Source organism: Ambystoma mexicanum, chromosome 4q, assembly GCF_040938575.1.
Source record: "Ambystoma mexicanum isolate Mex_15411 chromosome 4q, UKY_AmexF1_1, whole genome shotgun sequence".
Classification (NCBI taxonomy): domain Eukaryota; kingdom Metazoa; phylum Chordata; class Amphibia; order Caudata; family Ambystomatidae; genus Ambystoma; species Ambystoma mexicanum.
Window position 1 is genome coordinate 27,455,575 of NC_090928.1, and position 16,537 is coordinate 27,472,111.

The 16,537-nt window shown below is 46.5% G+C and overlaps 1 protein-coding gene across 1 annotated transcript in view; it reads right to left on the reverse strand.

Annotated features, from left to right (window-relative positions):
* Positions 1 to 16,537, reverse strand: part of TMEM244 (transmembrane protein 244) — a 649,958-nt gene that overhangs the window by 189,677 nt on the left and 443,744 nt on the right. The window contains exon 4 of the mRNA XM_069607382.1: positions 1,851 to 1,976. Within this exon, the coding sequence (XP_069463483.1) occupies positions 1,851 to 1,976 (126 nt within the window). The remainder of the gene's footprint in view (positions 1 to 1,850; positions 1,977 to 16,537) is intronic.

Sequence of the window (16,537 nt, forward strand, 5' to 3'; positions counted from 1 at the left end):
CCATCTCTCTTAGGACCGAACCTTCCTTCCACTCATTCAAGCGCAAATCCAAGTTGAGGCTGGTCACCCAAGATGCCTTAAACTCCCTCCGGGCACACTGATTGGTATCTTCTTCCTGCAGGACCTTGCTCCTATACCCTTCAGGTTCTTACATCCTGTAAATACACTGCATATTTTCTGTAATTAACTTCTCTGCTTGCCCTCTGGTACTTTTTGGTAATATCTTAAGGCTTTATCGCCCCTATGTATGATTTCTACACGACTCTTATTTCTTGCCTCTCTGTATGTATAATATGTGATTGATATTATATGCCTTTATGTAAATTTGTTGTTTTGTATACTATGTCAATGTAACCGAAGATATGCGCCCAGCTGCCTTTGGGCCAGGCGCGCTATACAAATAAACTAAATACAAATACAAATCTTCATTCACTATGATGTGCAGAGTGGCTGTCTGGTGACCAATGCTGCAATGTGGATTTTGTGAAGGCGGTAAATGTAGTCAAGAGGTACCAACTGAAGCATATGTGGTATAATGATACCAAGGTCAGAGCAAAACCTGTGGAAGTGCTTGTTGGTGATTATTTTCACGTGAGAGACCCCTGATAGAAGTCGAAGGGGTTACCAATGTATTTGTCCCCAATGAAAGATGCTTAAGTTGAATGTGGATGGGGTTATGCAGAGAAAAGTAAGGGATGGCGTCTGTACACAGTAGTTCATATGGATTCTAGTTTGTATGGAGATGTGGGGAGTGAGTAGGAGGGTGATCTTCCTACTGTAAAGGACACAACACCTACTAGTTCATTGATGAGTTTGAGAATGTGTGGCAAGCCTCTGGTTATTGACCCTGATGCCACAGGTTTGAATGGTGCTTGGAATGACAGTGGGAATAGGGCAAGAGAAGGGGAACCACACAGGTGCATATATACCAACAATTTTTGCAGCAGTATGTATTAGACCAACTTGTCACCAGTTAGATCAGATCAGCTTTAAAAATGAAAAGAAATGAGTGCTTCACTTACCACGCATGTGCTTAGCTTCTGTCTGAAGCAGGCTCTTGCAATATTTCAAGCAGATTATGATGTGGCATATAGTCCTTGGCATTTGTGGTTTACCTGTGCTCTCAAGTCCTCTTTAATATCTTCAAGGTAGCACATATTTTGTTGAACAACTGTAATTTGTTTAATCTAATATAGAAATCCTAGGGAGCTGAGAGACTGTACCTCTCTACATTGCATTCAGAGATGAAAAATATGGGGGGAGAGGGTCAGGGGAGATTATAGGTAGTGAGAAACATATTTGGGTGGTTATACCTATATACAGGGACAATTCTAGGCTAGGTCTAACAAATAAGGTATAACATTAGGTAGGGGACTTGCTTTTGGCAATGCTTGTGCTTTCACAGAACACTCAAATCTTATTTCCCTTTCCTTACTCTGAGGAGCTGTGTCCTCACAAGGGCTATCTATGAGACGGGTGTTGAACATTTTTCATCTGAGTCTTAGATAGGCAGCGGCTTCATCTGAGAAGTACATGCAGAACAATGATCCCTTGGACTTGGGAAGCCTGAGGTGAGACAATAGATGAATCAAGCTTATTTTTCAGCAGATGGACAACAATGGGCCTCATTACGAGGCCGGCAGTAACCCGCTGATGCTACCGGTGGGTTGCTGCCGACCTTGTACCACTGTTTCTGCCACCTGATATCCCGGTACTACTGGGATATTTCAAGTCCCGGCAGCCCGGGGTGTCAGGCAGTGGGAGCTGTAAATCCCCATTCCTGTGGAGTCCCACAAAGCATTACATTTATATAGATATCAATTTACTTTTTTCAGTAACATCATACTCACCACTAGAACATGCAATAATATGAATCACAGTGATTGTAATTGCATAATCCCATATCCATTCCTCCACAATAATAGCAAAGAGCAGTCCACAGATAAAGAAGGTTGCCTCAAGTGAAATTAAACCAACTGCAAATACAAAATTTAAACAAAATAGTTTGAAAGCTGAAATATTTTCAAAATATGCATTTAACATGGGTCATAGAAAAAGCAATATTTGGATAACATTTCAAACTTCTGGAAAAATGATATTATTATGACAGAGAATATCTAAAATAAAGCTATGTAAACCAATGAATTGGCTTGTTACTGTATATTAGAAAAAAATAATTCTTGATGTACTTCTAGTGTCTTATTTACCCTAGGCCCGATTAAATATTTCATGATGTTATCATAAAGTATCTTTACGACTTGAGATTGGGTCTAACTAACCTTTCAGAGAGGTCTGAAATTATCCTGAGAAGTACACATTATTGAATAGCAAGAACGACGCCCACTTCTGTATCATTCCTCCATCCATTATGAGGCTTCAGGCACAGAAAGGTTGTTTCATGTTTATATGTGCTTATTGCTTTGTAGCCATCCCAGAAAGTACAGCCGATGTCACAAAGTCCAGCATATTTTCTTTACAAACCATTTGTGTACTTTGTGCTCTTCAGATTAAAGATAGTGTAAGGGTACAGAAGTAAGACTCTAACACAGAGGGGTCATTGTGGTTTGGTTGATAAAGGCTTTTATTAATGTGAGAACATGGAAAACCCTATCTTGCCTTAACTCTAAGAGGGATTTCCCTGCCTCAACAAAAATATTAATGTCTTTGTCAGGATCTCTAAAGCAAACGTCGTTAGTCCCATCTCCGAATCCTAGCTCTGTCCCTCACACTCTATGCTAAACTAAATCAAAGGGGTATCTTCCTGATCTAGAGGAACAGTTCCCTTCCTCTGCACAAACGGTAGCTCTGGCTTTGAAAGTTCTCAATGCTCAGTTTGAATGGGTGGATGAAATGTCTCTCTTCCCTGCTCTATATATACGAGTGCCAGACCCCGGTTAGCAGATCTGATTCACCTCTCTACCAGGTACTGCGACGAAGAAGAGTGACTTGGTTACTCCTCCAATCTACTGTGGGTACAAGACCCTGGTTGGCAGAACTGGCTCACTTTGCGAACAGGTGCTGCGAAGAAGAAAAGGTGTTTGGCTACTCCTCCAAACTGTGGCGGATCCCTGACCCTGGTTGGCAAACCTGGTTCCCTTCTCTACCAGACCAGGTACTGCGATGAGGAAGAGTGGTTTGGATACTCCTCCAAACTGTGATGGATCCCTGATCCTGGTTGGCAGACTGGGTTCTCTTCTTTACCAGGCACTGTGACGAAGACAAGTAGTTTGGATACTCCTCCAAACTGTGATGGGTCCCTGACCCTCGTTGGCAGAACTTGTTCGTTTCTTTACAAGGTATTTAGTCTCAAACACAGACTTTGTTTACTCGCCTGCCAAGTTCTGTGTTCATATGCATTACTTCAGTCTTTTATTCTCATATGCAGACTTGGTTTACTGCCCTGCCAAGTACTGCTCTCACAGTTCTCTTCACACCCTCTTCTGATGTTGACAGCGCTGGGTCACCTTCTCTCCAAGTACTGTCACAAAGAAGAATAGGTAACCTTGATACGTGCTATGTCTTTCTCCTGTAATGGACCCTGGCCATATCCTCCTTTGGTATAGTGTCTTAATAATATTCTTGTCAATGCCCCGTAGAGGTTATTCTCTTTCCCCCACTTTCCATGCACTGTTGTCCTTAGGGTTCCTTGTCCCCTCTGGAGACCCCCAACCGTAGGCACAGTCACCCAAATACCTTTAGGGTCTTGGCTGCAGCCCTCTGGTTGGTCACAAGCTTCCCTGTATCTGCCACTCTGGGGCTCCGCGGCCAATGTCTGCCATGCTCTTGGTTCCTTGAGGGAGGATCGCCTTTCCGGTTGAGTCTGTTGTCACTTTTTATGTCAATATCCAGTAAGGTCTGTGATTGGAAACTAGACAGTTCTCGTTTGTTCCTCTGATGGATCCCTGCGTAGCCGCATCTCTTCTTCGTCACAGTTTCGCGGCTTAGAGGTCCTTGATAGCTACTTCCATTCTTCCTCATCTTAGTTCTTTCTACTTCTTGCATCTTGTAACAGTATATGGGATAGGAGGGTAGGGGTGGAGAGAGTGGGGGTGAAGGAGAGGTGTAGGCGTTACGCGGATACTGCATTCTCCCACAATAGTCATCACTGATCTCATAGGCGGCTTCCCCTCCCATTAGATCCACCCGCTAAGTACCACCATCAGGGGGACTATCGGGTAGCAGACTCACCTCCCTAGCCTCATATGAAGTGGCTCCCCCTACGGAAGCAGCTACAACAGCCTGGAATTTGCCACAATATATATTACAGTGCGGCAGTTGCCACACTATAGTTGAGTATCACATTCCATAGAATATAATAATAGGCTAATATACAATCAGCATTCACAGATGGACATTGGTACATACAGAAAGTCAGAAGGACCAGCAAACAGTACAGCAGTTAATACTCACATATTGCAGTAATAATCAATGCAACTACCTTAAGTAGATGTAGGGATGGGGAAGGAGAGTTCATCAGGGTCATCATCGGTGTCAGCGGACATAGAGAATATGTACAACCAGAATGGGGACCAAATGTTCCTGGGCCTCGACACCTGTGGCTGCTGGCCTGTCCAGGCCTCCTCCGTGTCCAAAGCCCAAGTCACAGCACAGAGCCATTGGGCATGTGTGGGATCTCCGGGGCGGAGCCAGCACAACAGGATGCAACGCACCGCCATGAGCATGCAGAGAGCCACCAGTTTCCTGGAATCTCGGCCAAGACCAGGGAGTTCGCGGAAGAGGCACGTCAATGGGATCTGGCGATAGTGTAACACAGGATGTTGGATATAGTCGTACAAACCTCTCCCCAAAACTGTGATAGACGTGGCCAAGACCACAACAAATGTATGTATTGTGCATCCTGAGAGCCGCATCTGGGGCACCTGGGGGGATGGTCATTTGACATATGATGTAATCTAATCGGGGTATGATGGAACCTATGGAGCACTTTGAATTGGATCAGTTTGAAGCGTGAGTTAAACGATATGCCATGGATCCGGGAGCACATACGATCCCAGCGTTGATCAGTTATTTCAACTTCCAGGTCCTCGCCCCAGGCGCGTCTGAGTTTGTCAAAGGGGGGAATAGTACTGGACTGCAGTAAAGTATATCATCTGGAGACCTTTCCCCTATAAGATGTGATATTTAGGAGTTTTGCGAGTATGGGGTCACCTGGGGGTATAGCAGGGAAGTATGGGTATCTTTTCTTAAGTGAACGGCAAAGGCCTGTATATTGGAGCCAGAGGGAAGGCTTCCCCTGCAGGGATTCAGGTAGATCTGGTCATTCAAGGAAATTACCCCGGTCGAAGACATCTAGGGTAGTTTCAAAACCTGTACCGGCCCAGAGGCACATTGCAGCCGGGGGTATACAGGGAGCCTCCGGGAAAAAGTTCCAAAGAGGAAGGTCGCCATGAAAGGGATGAGAGACATTAGCCAGCTTCCATAGTTTAGACACGGCCAGTGACGTGGAGCCTACAGGGTCAAGAGGGTCAAACTGGACACGTTGTGGAGAGAGGACTAAGGAACGGATATCATGGCCCTCAACCGCAAGGTGCTTGAGCCTTGCATGCGGAAGAGGGTTTGTGAGGTCAAACCAGTAAGAAGAAAAACGGGTAGATAACGTGTCCAGTTCAAGGCAGACCGTGCCGGAATGACAGAGAAAAGCATTGACTGTGCGGGTCAGTGATTGAAAAAAATCAGTACCAGGCCAAAGGGGAAAGTTAAGGAACCTGTATAAGAGTTGGGGGAGCACCATCATCTTTAGAATACCGATTTTACCCGCCAGGGAGATTGGTAGTTTAGCACAGCTCGTACATTTCCTGGTCAGTGTAGTTAAGTAGTTTCCAAAGTTGGCCGCATACAGCAGTTTAGGATGGCGAGCAACCAGAACTCCGAGATAAGTGATCTCGGTCTGCAACCATGTAAAGCCCAAGGGGTCAGAAGGGGGAGCGTAACTTCAGTAAGTGGGAAAAGGGTAGATTTAGTGCAATTCACTTTGAGTCCCAAAATCTCGCCAAAGTGAATGACATCGTCCAAAATAGGGGCAAGGTTGACTGCAGGTGTACGGATGAAAAGAAGGGCGTCGTCAGCATACAAGGAGATGATTTCAGGAGAGCCAGACAGTCTTAGACCTCTGTGGGCATGTATTTGACGTATCCTATCAGCTAGGGTCTCTATGGCTATTGCAAAAATCAGAGGAGAGAAGGGGCAGCCCTGCCTTGTACCCCTGGCTGCGTGGAAGAGGGTCGAGCACCTGTCCTCAGTGCGGACCCTGGCCATTGGATCAGAATAAAGTAGTCTGACCCAGGACTCACCATGTGTAGTTCCAGGAGACAGAGTCAAAAGCTTTTTGCATATCAAGGGTGGCCGCCATTGCCTGTACATTTGAGTCAATCCGGCTGAGAATATTGAACAGTCGCTGCAAAATGAGGGAGGTGGAGTGCCCAGGGATAAACCCGGTCTGGTCTGGTTGAATAATGTAAGACATGTACGGGGCCATTCTCAGGGAAAATACCTTAGTGAAGATCTTAACATCACAGTTAATGAGGGAGAGGGGCCGGTATGAGCCGCACTGAGTGGGGGGTCTGTCTGGTTTAAGGAGCACAGAGATTATAGCTTCCCGAAGGGAGGGTGAAATAGCACCCACCTCACAGGATTCTTGCCACAGCGCATGTAGTTGGGGGACCAGGAGGGATTTATATTCCTTGTAAAATTCGACCGGAAGGCCGTCGGATCCAGACGCTTTTCCTGAGGCCAGGGAGTCAATGGCCTTAGATATGTCTTCAACAGTAATTGGTATATCGAGACATTCCCTAGTCTGAGAGGAAAGGACGGAGAGTGGGAGGCTGTCTAAGTATGCGTCGACTTCAGCCATATGAATACTGTCAACATTAGAATAAAGGGATTCGTAGAATAGGTGGAATTCTGTATTAATAGCTTGTGATGTCAGGGCCAGGGTGCCTTTGGGCCTTTCTATTGCCGGGAAGTGGGGTGAGCTGGTCTCCTGGCAGAGGAGCCTAGCCAATACACGGCCGGGATGCTCCCCCTCACCCAATCTGCAAGCACAGTGGAGAGTCATTACCTTTCCCTTTCTGCATGGATGCGGAATGTGTCTAGTTGTATGCCGATATCGGAAAGGGTATCGGGAGACTCTGAAGCGGCATATTGGGTCTCAAGGAAGGAGAGTAGAGATTCACTCTTCTAGATATGACCGGATCACTCTGAGGATCCCAGACTCTTTAGAGATTGCTATGCCCCTTATGTAGACTTTAAATGATTCACAAAGGATAGCTTGTGAGCGGACTGAACCTGTGTTTAGTCTAAAAAAGTCATTTTTGGCGGTCTCTAGCTCCTTCTCAAAAACAGTGTCCAAGGGGGAATGTGCTTTCAGTTTCCATCATTGGGTCCTTTTGTGGTCAATATCCCACCCGAGTGAAATAGTTACCGGGGAGTGGTTGGAGAATGTTCTTGGGAGAATTGTCATGTGTGTGACGGTTCTAATGAGTATATCCAATACAAGCCATCTGTCAATCCTTGAGTGCGAATCATGTACCGAAAGATAGAAGGAGTATGCTCGAGAATCCGGATGCAACAGTCCGAGACCATCAGCTCCGCCTGAGCATCGATAATGGCCCTAGCTGCCCTGGAAAGTTGACGGGGCTTGGAGCCCGATATGTCTAGATTTACATCTAAGATAGTGTTAAAGTCTCCAGCCCAAAAGATTGGCACAAGGGTGAATCCGGAAAGGAGGGAAGTCAGATGTGCATAAAATTCAGGGTCGTCTCTGTTGGGGCCATAGATGTTAAGAAGCACAACTTCACTGTTGAGTAGAGTGCCACACAGTAGGACATAGCGACCAAGGGGGTCCACATGAACTCCCTTATGCTGTAAGTTAATGCTTTTGTGTATAAGGATAATGACACCGCGATTCTGGGTAGAGTAATCAGTATAGTATCTCTGTGGGCCCCATGATTTAGCAAAACTCTCACAATCCGCAGTTCGAGCATGGGTTTCCTGCAAAAAAGCAATTTCACACTGTACTGTTCGACATACAGCTGCAATTTACGCAATTTTACGTGATTACCCAGTCCCCTAATATTCCAACTCATAAAGGTAAGGTTGTTGTCAGCCATCGGGATAGGCAGGAGATATGAATGATACAGATTGTTGGCTCAGAGGCTGGGACCCAGGTTCAGGAAAAACGTAGACGGGTCTCTGGTCCGTATGTGTAAGACTGGACACATTTGTGTACTCTAATTCTTTGTTGCATGTCAAGCAATTTTCAACATAACACCCCTCCCGCCAGCCCCACCCGCAGCCCTCTCCCAATCAGAGTGGTGAAAACCCAGAACAGTCCTAACAAAACCAAAAACAACGGCAACATCGCCTGGGGGACTCTGTGCTGGCCATGTGCGGCAATGCTTCAGAGACAGGAAAAAAATAGGCATTTTAGTGGTACATAGCATGAATGAGATGTGAATCGAGGAGAAGAAGCATAGTGACAGAGCTGATCAGAGAAATAATCAGTTAGCCCGGAGTGGGTGGTAGGCTAAAGGGTCTAGTGACAAAAAGCTCTGGTACACACTAGGTATTGGTACAAAATTCCAGATGAACAAAGCAGCATGATCTTGGCTGTCAAGGCGGATGTTGTCATCTTGGGAAATGTCTGTCGATGAATTTGGATCCCTCTTCTGGGATAGTGAAGAAGGAGACTTGACTTGAGTGCTCAATCCTGAGCTTGGTGGAGTATAGCATCGAGTATTTGACCCCCAGGTCCCATATTCTCTTCTTAGCAGCCAGGAAGGTCTTACGTAGCTGCTGGACAGATACAGAAAAGTCAGGATACAGGTGGATTCTTGAGGAGCCAAGGAAGAGTTCCCCTTTAGCTCTTGCTGCCCGGAGAAGGGAGTCTCGATCTCGGTAGTTAAAAACTCTGGCAATGATAGGCTGAGGCAGTGAACCCGGCATAGGTTTTGCAGCCAGGGCAAGGTGGGCCCTCTCTATTGCGAACTGTGGGGAGAGTTTTGGGGAATCCAATAGCATGAGCAAGGTGTGTTCAATATAGTCTTCCATGGGGCTGTCAATTTTGTCCTCTGGGACCCCGATGATGCGGAGGTTGTTGCGCTGCGAGCGCGATTCAAGGTGTTCTTTCTTCTTGCTAACGTCCAGCACCTGTCTGGAGAGCGTGGTCTCTTCAGCTCGGAGGGCAACAATGTCATCCTCAGCTGCACACACCCTTGCCTCCACACCTCCGTGACCCGGCTATCAGTTTTTTCCATGTGGGCTTTGATCGATGAAAAGGTCCCGTTCATGTCGTCAAATTTGTAGAGTAGGGCAGTGAACACTTCCCGCATGTAGTGCATCATCTTCTGAGATTCGGTGGACTCAGGGGGGTGATGATGTGGTGGGCTCAGGCTCAGAAGCGGGCTCAGGAGATTTTGGTGGCACCTTCACAAACATGTTGATGGAGCTCTGTTTTTTGCTAGTTCCTTTTGTCATGGTCTCAGTGGAGTCCCCAGAGGACAACCGTACAGTGCACAGGGGCTGGTAGTCACTGAACAGGGTCAGGATGCCCGCCTAATGTGGGGATCAATGCACAGTGAGGACAACTGGCATAGATCGCAATGCGGCAGTATATCAGACAAATGATCAAATGTGGTAGGCAGACCTGGGCTCAGTACTGAGGGGTCTTTAAGAAGCAGACCCTAGCCGGAGGTCCAGACAGACCCTAGCCGGAAGTCCAGACACCCTGCCGAGTGTCCTGTAAGTGAATTCAAGGAACACAAATACTTCAGGGATGGGCAGAAGTGCTCTCCAAGGCTGAGAGGTGTAGCATAGACCAAGTCCAATCCGGTTGTGACCTCCCTTATTTGATGTGGAAGAGATGTGCAGGGCAGGCTCCAGTTGACAAAGTGTTGGGAAGATGATTAAGTGATACTCCAGTAGGTCTACCTCAATTGATTGTGTGGTTGTAGTCACCCTGGTCCATTGGGGGAGCAAATAGCGTGGATGTGTATGAGGGACAATCCAGTTTGGGAGTGTCTACCCACTGATTGGCACTGAGTGACGAGGTGGTCCCACACTATTGTCCTTGTGAAGTGACAGCATTGATTATACAATACACAGTGTACAGACTTAAGGTCACATCTGCTCTGAGGGCCAGTCTGTATTAGGCAGATGGGGTTGTGCGATGATGAAGAGGGGCTAAGGGAGCCAGGCAGGATGTTGCAGCATTGGTTGTGAATCTTAGGAGAGAGTCAGCGCAGTATTAAGTTCTATTGGAGTAGGTCAGCAGTACCAACAGTGATGTCTGCTCGGGACGGCCTACACTGTATCCAAATGGACTGTGCTCCCCCATGTATAGCAGGGTGCCAGGTGGTAATGCTAGCCCTCGGGAGTTAGATGGTAGTTAAAAGCAAGAGCGGGGCTTGCTGTCAATATGTGCCGCTGCAGCCCTCCAGGTGCACATTGGGACGTGGAGTCCAGTCGTGGCCACGTGAGGGCAAAGAGGCCAGCGTGACCGTTGAATTGTGGCAGTAGTTAGAGGCTCCCTGCACCGCGGTACAGCCAACGGCACACCGATCACAGCCGGGAGGGAGACAGGCCGGCCGCTGTGCTGCGGCAATCACGAGTGGGGGTGTAACAGCGGGGCCTCTACAGCACCCCCCTCGAGTGGAGTCAGAGCGGAGTATGCGCCCCCGCAGGGGGCCATAGTCCAGTGTGTGGCGTATGGGTATAGGGCTCAGAGTACTCACCGCCGTCTGACCGCAATCACCAGCCAGCATCCACCCACCTCTCAGGAGCTGCCGGCAACGTTCTCCTCCATGGTCCCATGCAGGCACTCGATCAGCACACCAGCCCGGGGCGCCCCAGCCCAGAGGAATGGATGGAGGCACCAAGTCCTAGCCCCACTGAGGGGGCTGTTGGAATGTGTGTGCCGGGCCGATGCAAAACAGCCCCTGCGTGCCGGCGCCAAGGTCACAGCTTGCAGGCCATGGCCCGAGGAGGACATCGGAGCAGCTCGAGCGAGGATCCGTTCGCAGGATAGAGACCTCTGCAAGCCTCGGTCACCACTTTCCCTCCACGGCAACAAGCCACATAGGATAGGGCAGCAGCCGCCCCTCGCCCCAGCAGGTTTTCAACGCCACGGCATTCGCGCTGGCTGGAGGCTGCCCACCCTGGATGCGAGGTTCGGATCAGAGTGAGAAGGACTCCCAGCCCTCCCAGGCCGGTGATATCTCTGCCACCGTATGTTCCTTCAGCTGGGCATTTGTACAGCTGCTGGAGAAGGGCTACAGTAGGTAGCTGACAGATTTCTCAGGGAGAATTCGTTGTACCACTGCAGATATTAATGATTAGGATTCCTCCCAGAAGGAAGCTCTCACTCAGGCAGCCATACTTTTTTATGCTCAACAGCGCCCCCCATCCCAAAATTCCAATCATTTCTAATAACTTTTGTCTTGCATGACAGATTTGGCTGATATTTTGCAGATAAAAAGTTTGGCATGGGCCTGCACTGTCCATTCTATATGTAATTGTCACAAACTGTTAACACAATAGGCCTCGTTATGACCCTGGCGGTACTTGCGCCCGGGAATTGCCCATTCCCGGGCGCCAGTAAATATTAGTCCCCATTCCCATGAGTCCCATTGGACTCAATGGGAATGGGGAGGCCGGATGCACCGGCACCATTCGTGAATGGTGCCGGTGCATCCGACATGGTCTGCTCACAGTGCCGGAACAGCCGCAAGGTCAGACCTTGCGGGCGGCAAGGCACCCGCGAGCAGAGCTTGTAGTTTGCCGGTCCGGTTACAACGGTACCGGTAAGGTCATCGGTACCGTTGTTACCGGACTGGCAACCTTATAATGAGGCCCAATGAGTCCTCAAGTGTTGAACAATGGTTACAACCACTTCATGATAACATCTTATGTTACTATACAAAGTCCTCAAAACTTGAACATTGAAAAATCTTCACAAAATGTCACAGCCAACACATGTTTCTAGCACTGGTCCTTGTCAAGGCTAACAAATGGCAATAAACCCAATTCTATTTCATGCACCACAGTGAAAATAATGAATCAGACATACCAAAATTACATCATTATGGTTGGTAGAGGATCAAGGAGCGTACAAATATAGACAAGAACATTTCTTGTTTTACAAAATAAAGAAAACAATATTGTCTTAGAAAACAAGAGCAAAATACACAGATAGAATAAAGTAAAACAGCTTTCTGCATATTTCTGTAGTCTGCACACATTCTATCCACATTAATGTGTTTCATGCATCCCATTGTGTGGGCCTCAAACACCTTGCACCAATTGTGAGTTTCTTAATAAAAGTACATAAAGCTTAAGAGAGGCTATGCATCTGCACCGTCTGTTAATTCATTCTATCAATTCCAGCGGAAGAAACTATTAGTCATGATGTAGATTCCCTTCATAAGTTTGAATCATGCCTTTTTATATCGTGCCTTATTGAGTAATAGTTCTAATATCATACTAAAAGACTGTGGGGGTCATTACAACCCTGACGGTAGCCGTGCCGGTAAAAATGGCAGGCTGCCGCCGGAGTTGTGGATTTTTTCCGGTGCCTGGCAATGGGGAATTACCGGGGCATTACAGCCCCGGTGGTCCCGGTAATTCCCCACTCCAGGCACCGGAAAAATTACTCCCCATTCCCATTCGAGTCCCATAGGACTCAATGGGAAGGACGGATGCACGGGCACTGCTAATAACAGTGCCCGTGCATCCGTCAAGGTCTGCAAGCGGGTGCCTTTCCGCCTGCCAGGTCAGACCTGGCAGGCGGAAAGGCACCTGCTCACAGAACTCGGAATATGCCGGTCCGGTAACAACGGTGCCAGTAGCTTACTGCACCGTTATTACCGGACCGGCATACTCATAATGAGGCCCTATATGTGTAATGAATTAAATTGTATATATGTTGTTCAAAATGTTCTATCCTTAATTCCAAAAAGTATAACTCACCTAAAATAAGTGAAGTTCAGTGCTTGCGATGACCCTGTTGAAAGGTGCAATATATCGTACTTGTCTGAAAAACTTTATGTGGCGTCATTACCTTCTCACTGTTCATGTTATTCATAAACTTAAGTAGATCTTATACTACCTCCAATGTTACCCAAATCCCAAAATATATAGATTCGTGATAAAACTCACCCCTTGAGGAGTAAAGTGTCTCCTAAAATTCTTCTTACAGTTACAATGGTCCCATAATTCAATGATGAAAGATTTGTCTCTCTTTGAAAAAATATGATCTGATTAGCTCCATATCTACATGTCCATAAATGGACAATCTCAAATTCCATAGTGAGGATACCAGTGTGGATGGAGGCCATACACTACCTTGCACATGGAAGGTAGATCCTTGGATTAAAAACATGGAGTGTCCTGTAGGGAATCACTCACGAAGCGCACTTGTGTTAGAACGCCCGCCATTTTAAACCTTCATAAATAGTGGCGTAGTGATGTCACACGTTAGCGGCGTGCAATGTCATCACGTCCCAATGTAAACATGGGGAGTCGCGATGAGTGATATCGTGCTGCTGAAACCATTAGTTTCTCCATGTTGTCTGTTCTGTAACCAAATCTTCATAATGGCACATAGTCTCTCCAGTGGACTGAAAGTAATTAAGATTGTTATTGCACCATATAGAATTAGCTTGTCATCATAAAAGCTAAGTACCTATTGGTTGTAATTAAGTCTTTAAAGTATACTGTCATTGGCAACTGTCTGATTGCGCTCTATGCCTCAAAAAGGTAACCCTTGTTAATCAAGATACTGAATAAAATGTAAGGGTTCCAATTTTCCCATAATGTTTGTAGTCAAGACCATATTTGATACAGACAGTCCAGATGCATGGAGCCCCTATTGTAATGCATTGCAGTGGTGTTGTATACTCAATGACCAAACAATATAAATTGATAACCTACAGCTCAATGTTCAGAAAACAAATGTAATACCCATGATAATCCACAGCTCAATGTTAGGGAAACAGGTGCAAAACAGTTAAGGATGAATACTATTTAGTCCTAACTAGAGAAACACATTCATTGCATGTTCTTGGTTGAGGCCAACGGTGGTACATCTGAATCTACAGATCATCCTAGATTCCATTTGCCTTAAGAGAAATTTATGGTCACCCCTCCACTATTGCACCTGACTTTTTGCACAGCAATGAATTTAATATCAGATGTTATGTTATGTTATTTCACTTGTTAAGCGCCTTGTTATTATAGAGTGTGTATCCAAGAATGTCAACAGATTACATCGTTGGGGATGAGGTTGTGGCATGCAGCTTGGCAGACCAGCTTGGGAGATCGGAAGCTTTTGGGATGAGAACCAGTTTAGGGATTGGCAGAGAGACGGATTCAGGGAGAGCAGATGAGAGCAGAGTTCGCGATCGATCTGGCAGAATGTTGGCAGGAGACCAGACCACTGAGAGGCCCTGTGCAGGGCTGGCAGAGGGAGCTGGAGAGGAGAGAGCAGTGAGGCTGCCTGGGAAGATTTTCACACACACACACACAGGGGAGTAAAAGCCTATTGAGTGGGAAGATGTGTTGTTGTTGAGATTTGCACACACTAGAGAAGGGTTGTGTTGACATACTGGCAGAAGGGGAGATAGGCACACACATAGAGAGTGTCATTGTGTGGTGATGGGAATGAGAGATGCTGACGTTATCGGTTGCTATGCATAGAGGCCAGTAGAACTGGCAATTGTAGGTTACAGAATTTGCATTATAGTTAGAACCCATGTAGAAAGGGTTATAAATTTGCTTTGCTAGTACTGATTTACCATGCCTTGTTATGCATGAATAAATGTGTGTTTATTGTTGAATCGATTAATGGGCCTCATTAAGACTCAGGCAGTAAGGGGTTTACGGCAGCGTAAACAGCGCCGACCCTTACCGCCTGATTCCGAGGTCCCTTAGCGCCATGGCGGATTTAACACCTGCTTTTAGCAGGTGTTAAAATCCATGGCGCTAAGGGACCATGTTGTTAATTACGCCACCGTAATTTACGGTGGCCTAATTAACGCCTTCCCCACTCCCATTATGCCCTATGGGGCAAAAATGGGAATGGGGAAGGGTAAATGGGGATTGGGGACTTACCGTCCCGCCGACCTCGGAATGGGGCGGTAAACCCGCCAACCACCATGGCGTAAACATAGTTTACGCCATGGTGGTAAAGGTACGACCCAGGCGGTAACTTACCGCCTGGGTCGTAATGAGGCCCAATGTGTTTTCTTTCTGTCTTACGTTATTTCATCTTGTGTCTATATTTGGTGTTTGGGTTTGTATGTGTGTCCCTAGCATAGCAATTTGGCAGTAACACAGTGCACAACTGCCCTAAAATATACTTGCTATATCAGAGTGGTCCACCCCCCATGTAGAGTTGCAGTTCCACAAATGGCAGCCCACGCGGGGCTAGGCCAAAGGTAGATTCTTTGAACCTCACAAACCGTTTCCCCAGGCTATTTTTATTCGGTCAACTTTAAGGTAGGAAGCCTGAGCCGATCGAAGATTTCTGTTTGGCTTGTGGGTACTTACCTTTTCTTTATGGTATTGGGGGTGATTCCAAAGATGCATTTATGGCAGACTGTCAAGACTTTAAAGGATATTCGTGTGGATACTGGGAACCAATGCAGCTGCGTGCGTGCTGTGGAGATGTGTTCATTTCGACCCAGTTGATGAACAACTCGGATAGCCGCATTTTGAACTTTCTGCAATTTCTTGATGTTTTCTTTGTTGGCTCCACTCAGTAAAGCATTGCAGTAGTCCAATCGAGGGAGTATTATGGCTCTAACTAATTTAGTCTGGTTTTCTTTGGTAACTAGCTGGAACTACTTGCCTTAAAACTTTTAATTGGTAATTTGTACTTCTTACGATTCCTTCTACATGGGCCCCTACGTCCAAGCTTGCCTCCATGTAGGTACATAGTGTTTTTACTTCAGGTGCCACTTTTATCTGGCCACCTTCAATATTAAAGTTTTCAAATTTTTGGTGCAGGCTCTCTCTGGAATGTTGGGAGCCATAAATCATAAGTTCCATCTTTGTGGCATTTAAACAAAGCCAGTTATGTGACATCCAATTTGTATACACTAATAGACTGTGCTTAACTTGCTTTGGTCTATTTCGTGGTTTCCGCTCAGGTCCACTAGGAGTTGGAAGTCATCAGCGTAATTTGTAAAAAAGAAACCAAGTTCTTCCAATTTCCTACATAAGGGGACAATGTATATATTAAAAAGCAGGTGGGATAAGCAGGCCCCCTGAGGAACTCCACAGAGAATGTTTTCTATGTCTGATGATGAGTCACCCCAAGAATGATTTTAGCCAGCTAATGGCATTTCCAGAAAGGCCACCCACAAGGCGCAATCTGTCCAGCAGTATTTTGTGATCTCGCAGATCGAACGCTGCCGATAAGTCTTATACTACCGGCAGATGTATCCCCCACCTGATGTAATTCCTGCCAATGAATGGCTAATGGTAGTCTCTTGTCTTGATTACTGAAGTTAGATAGATG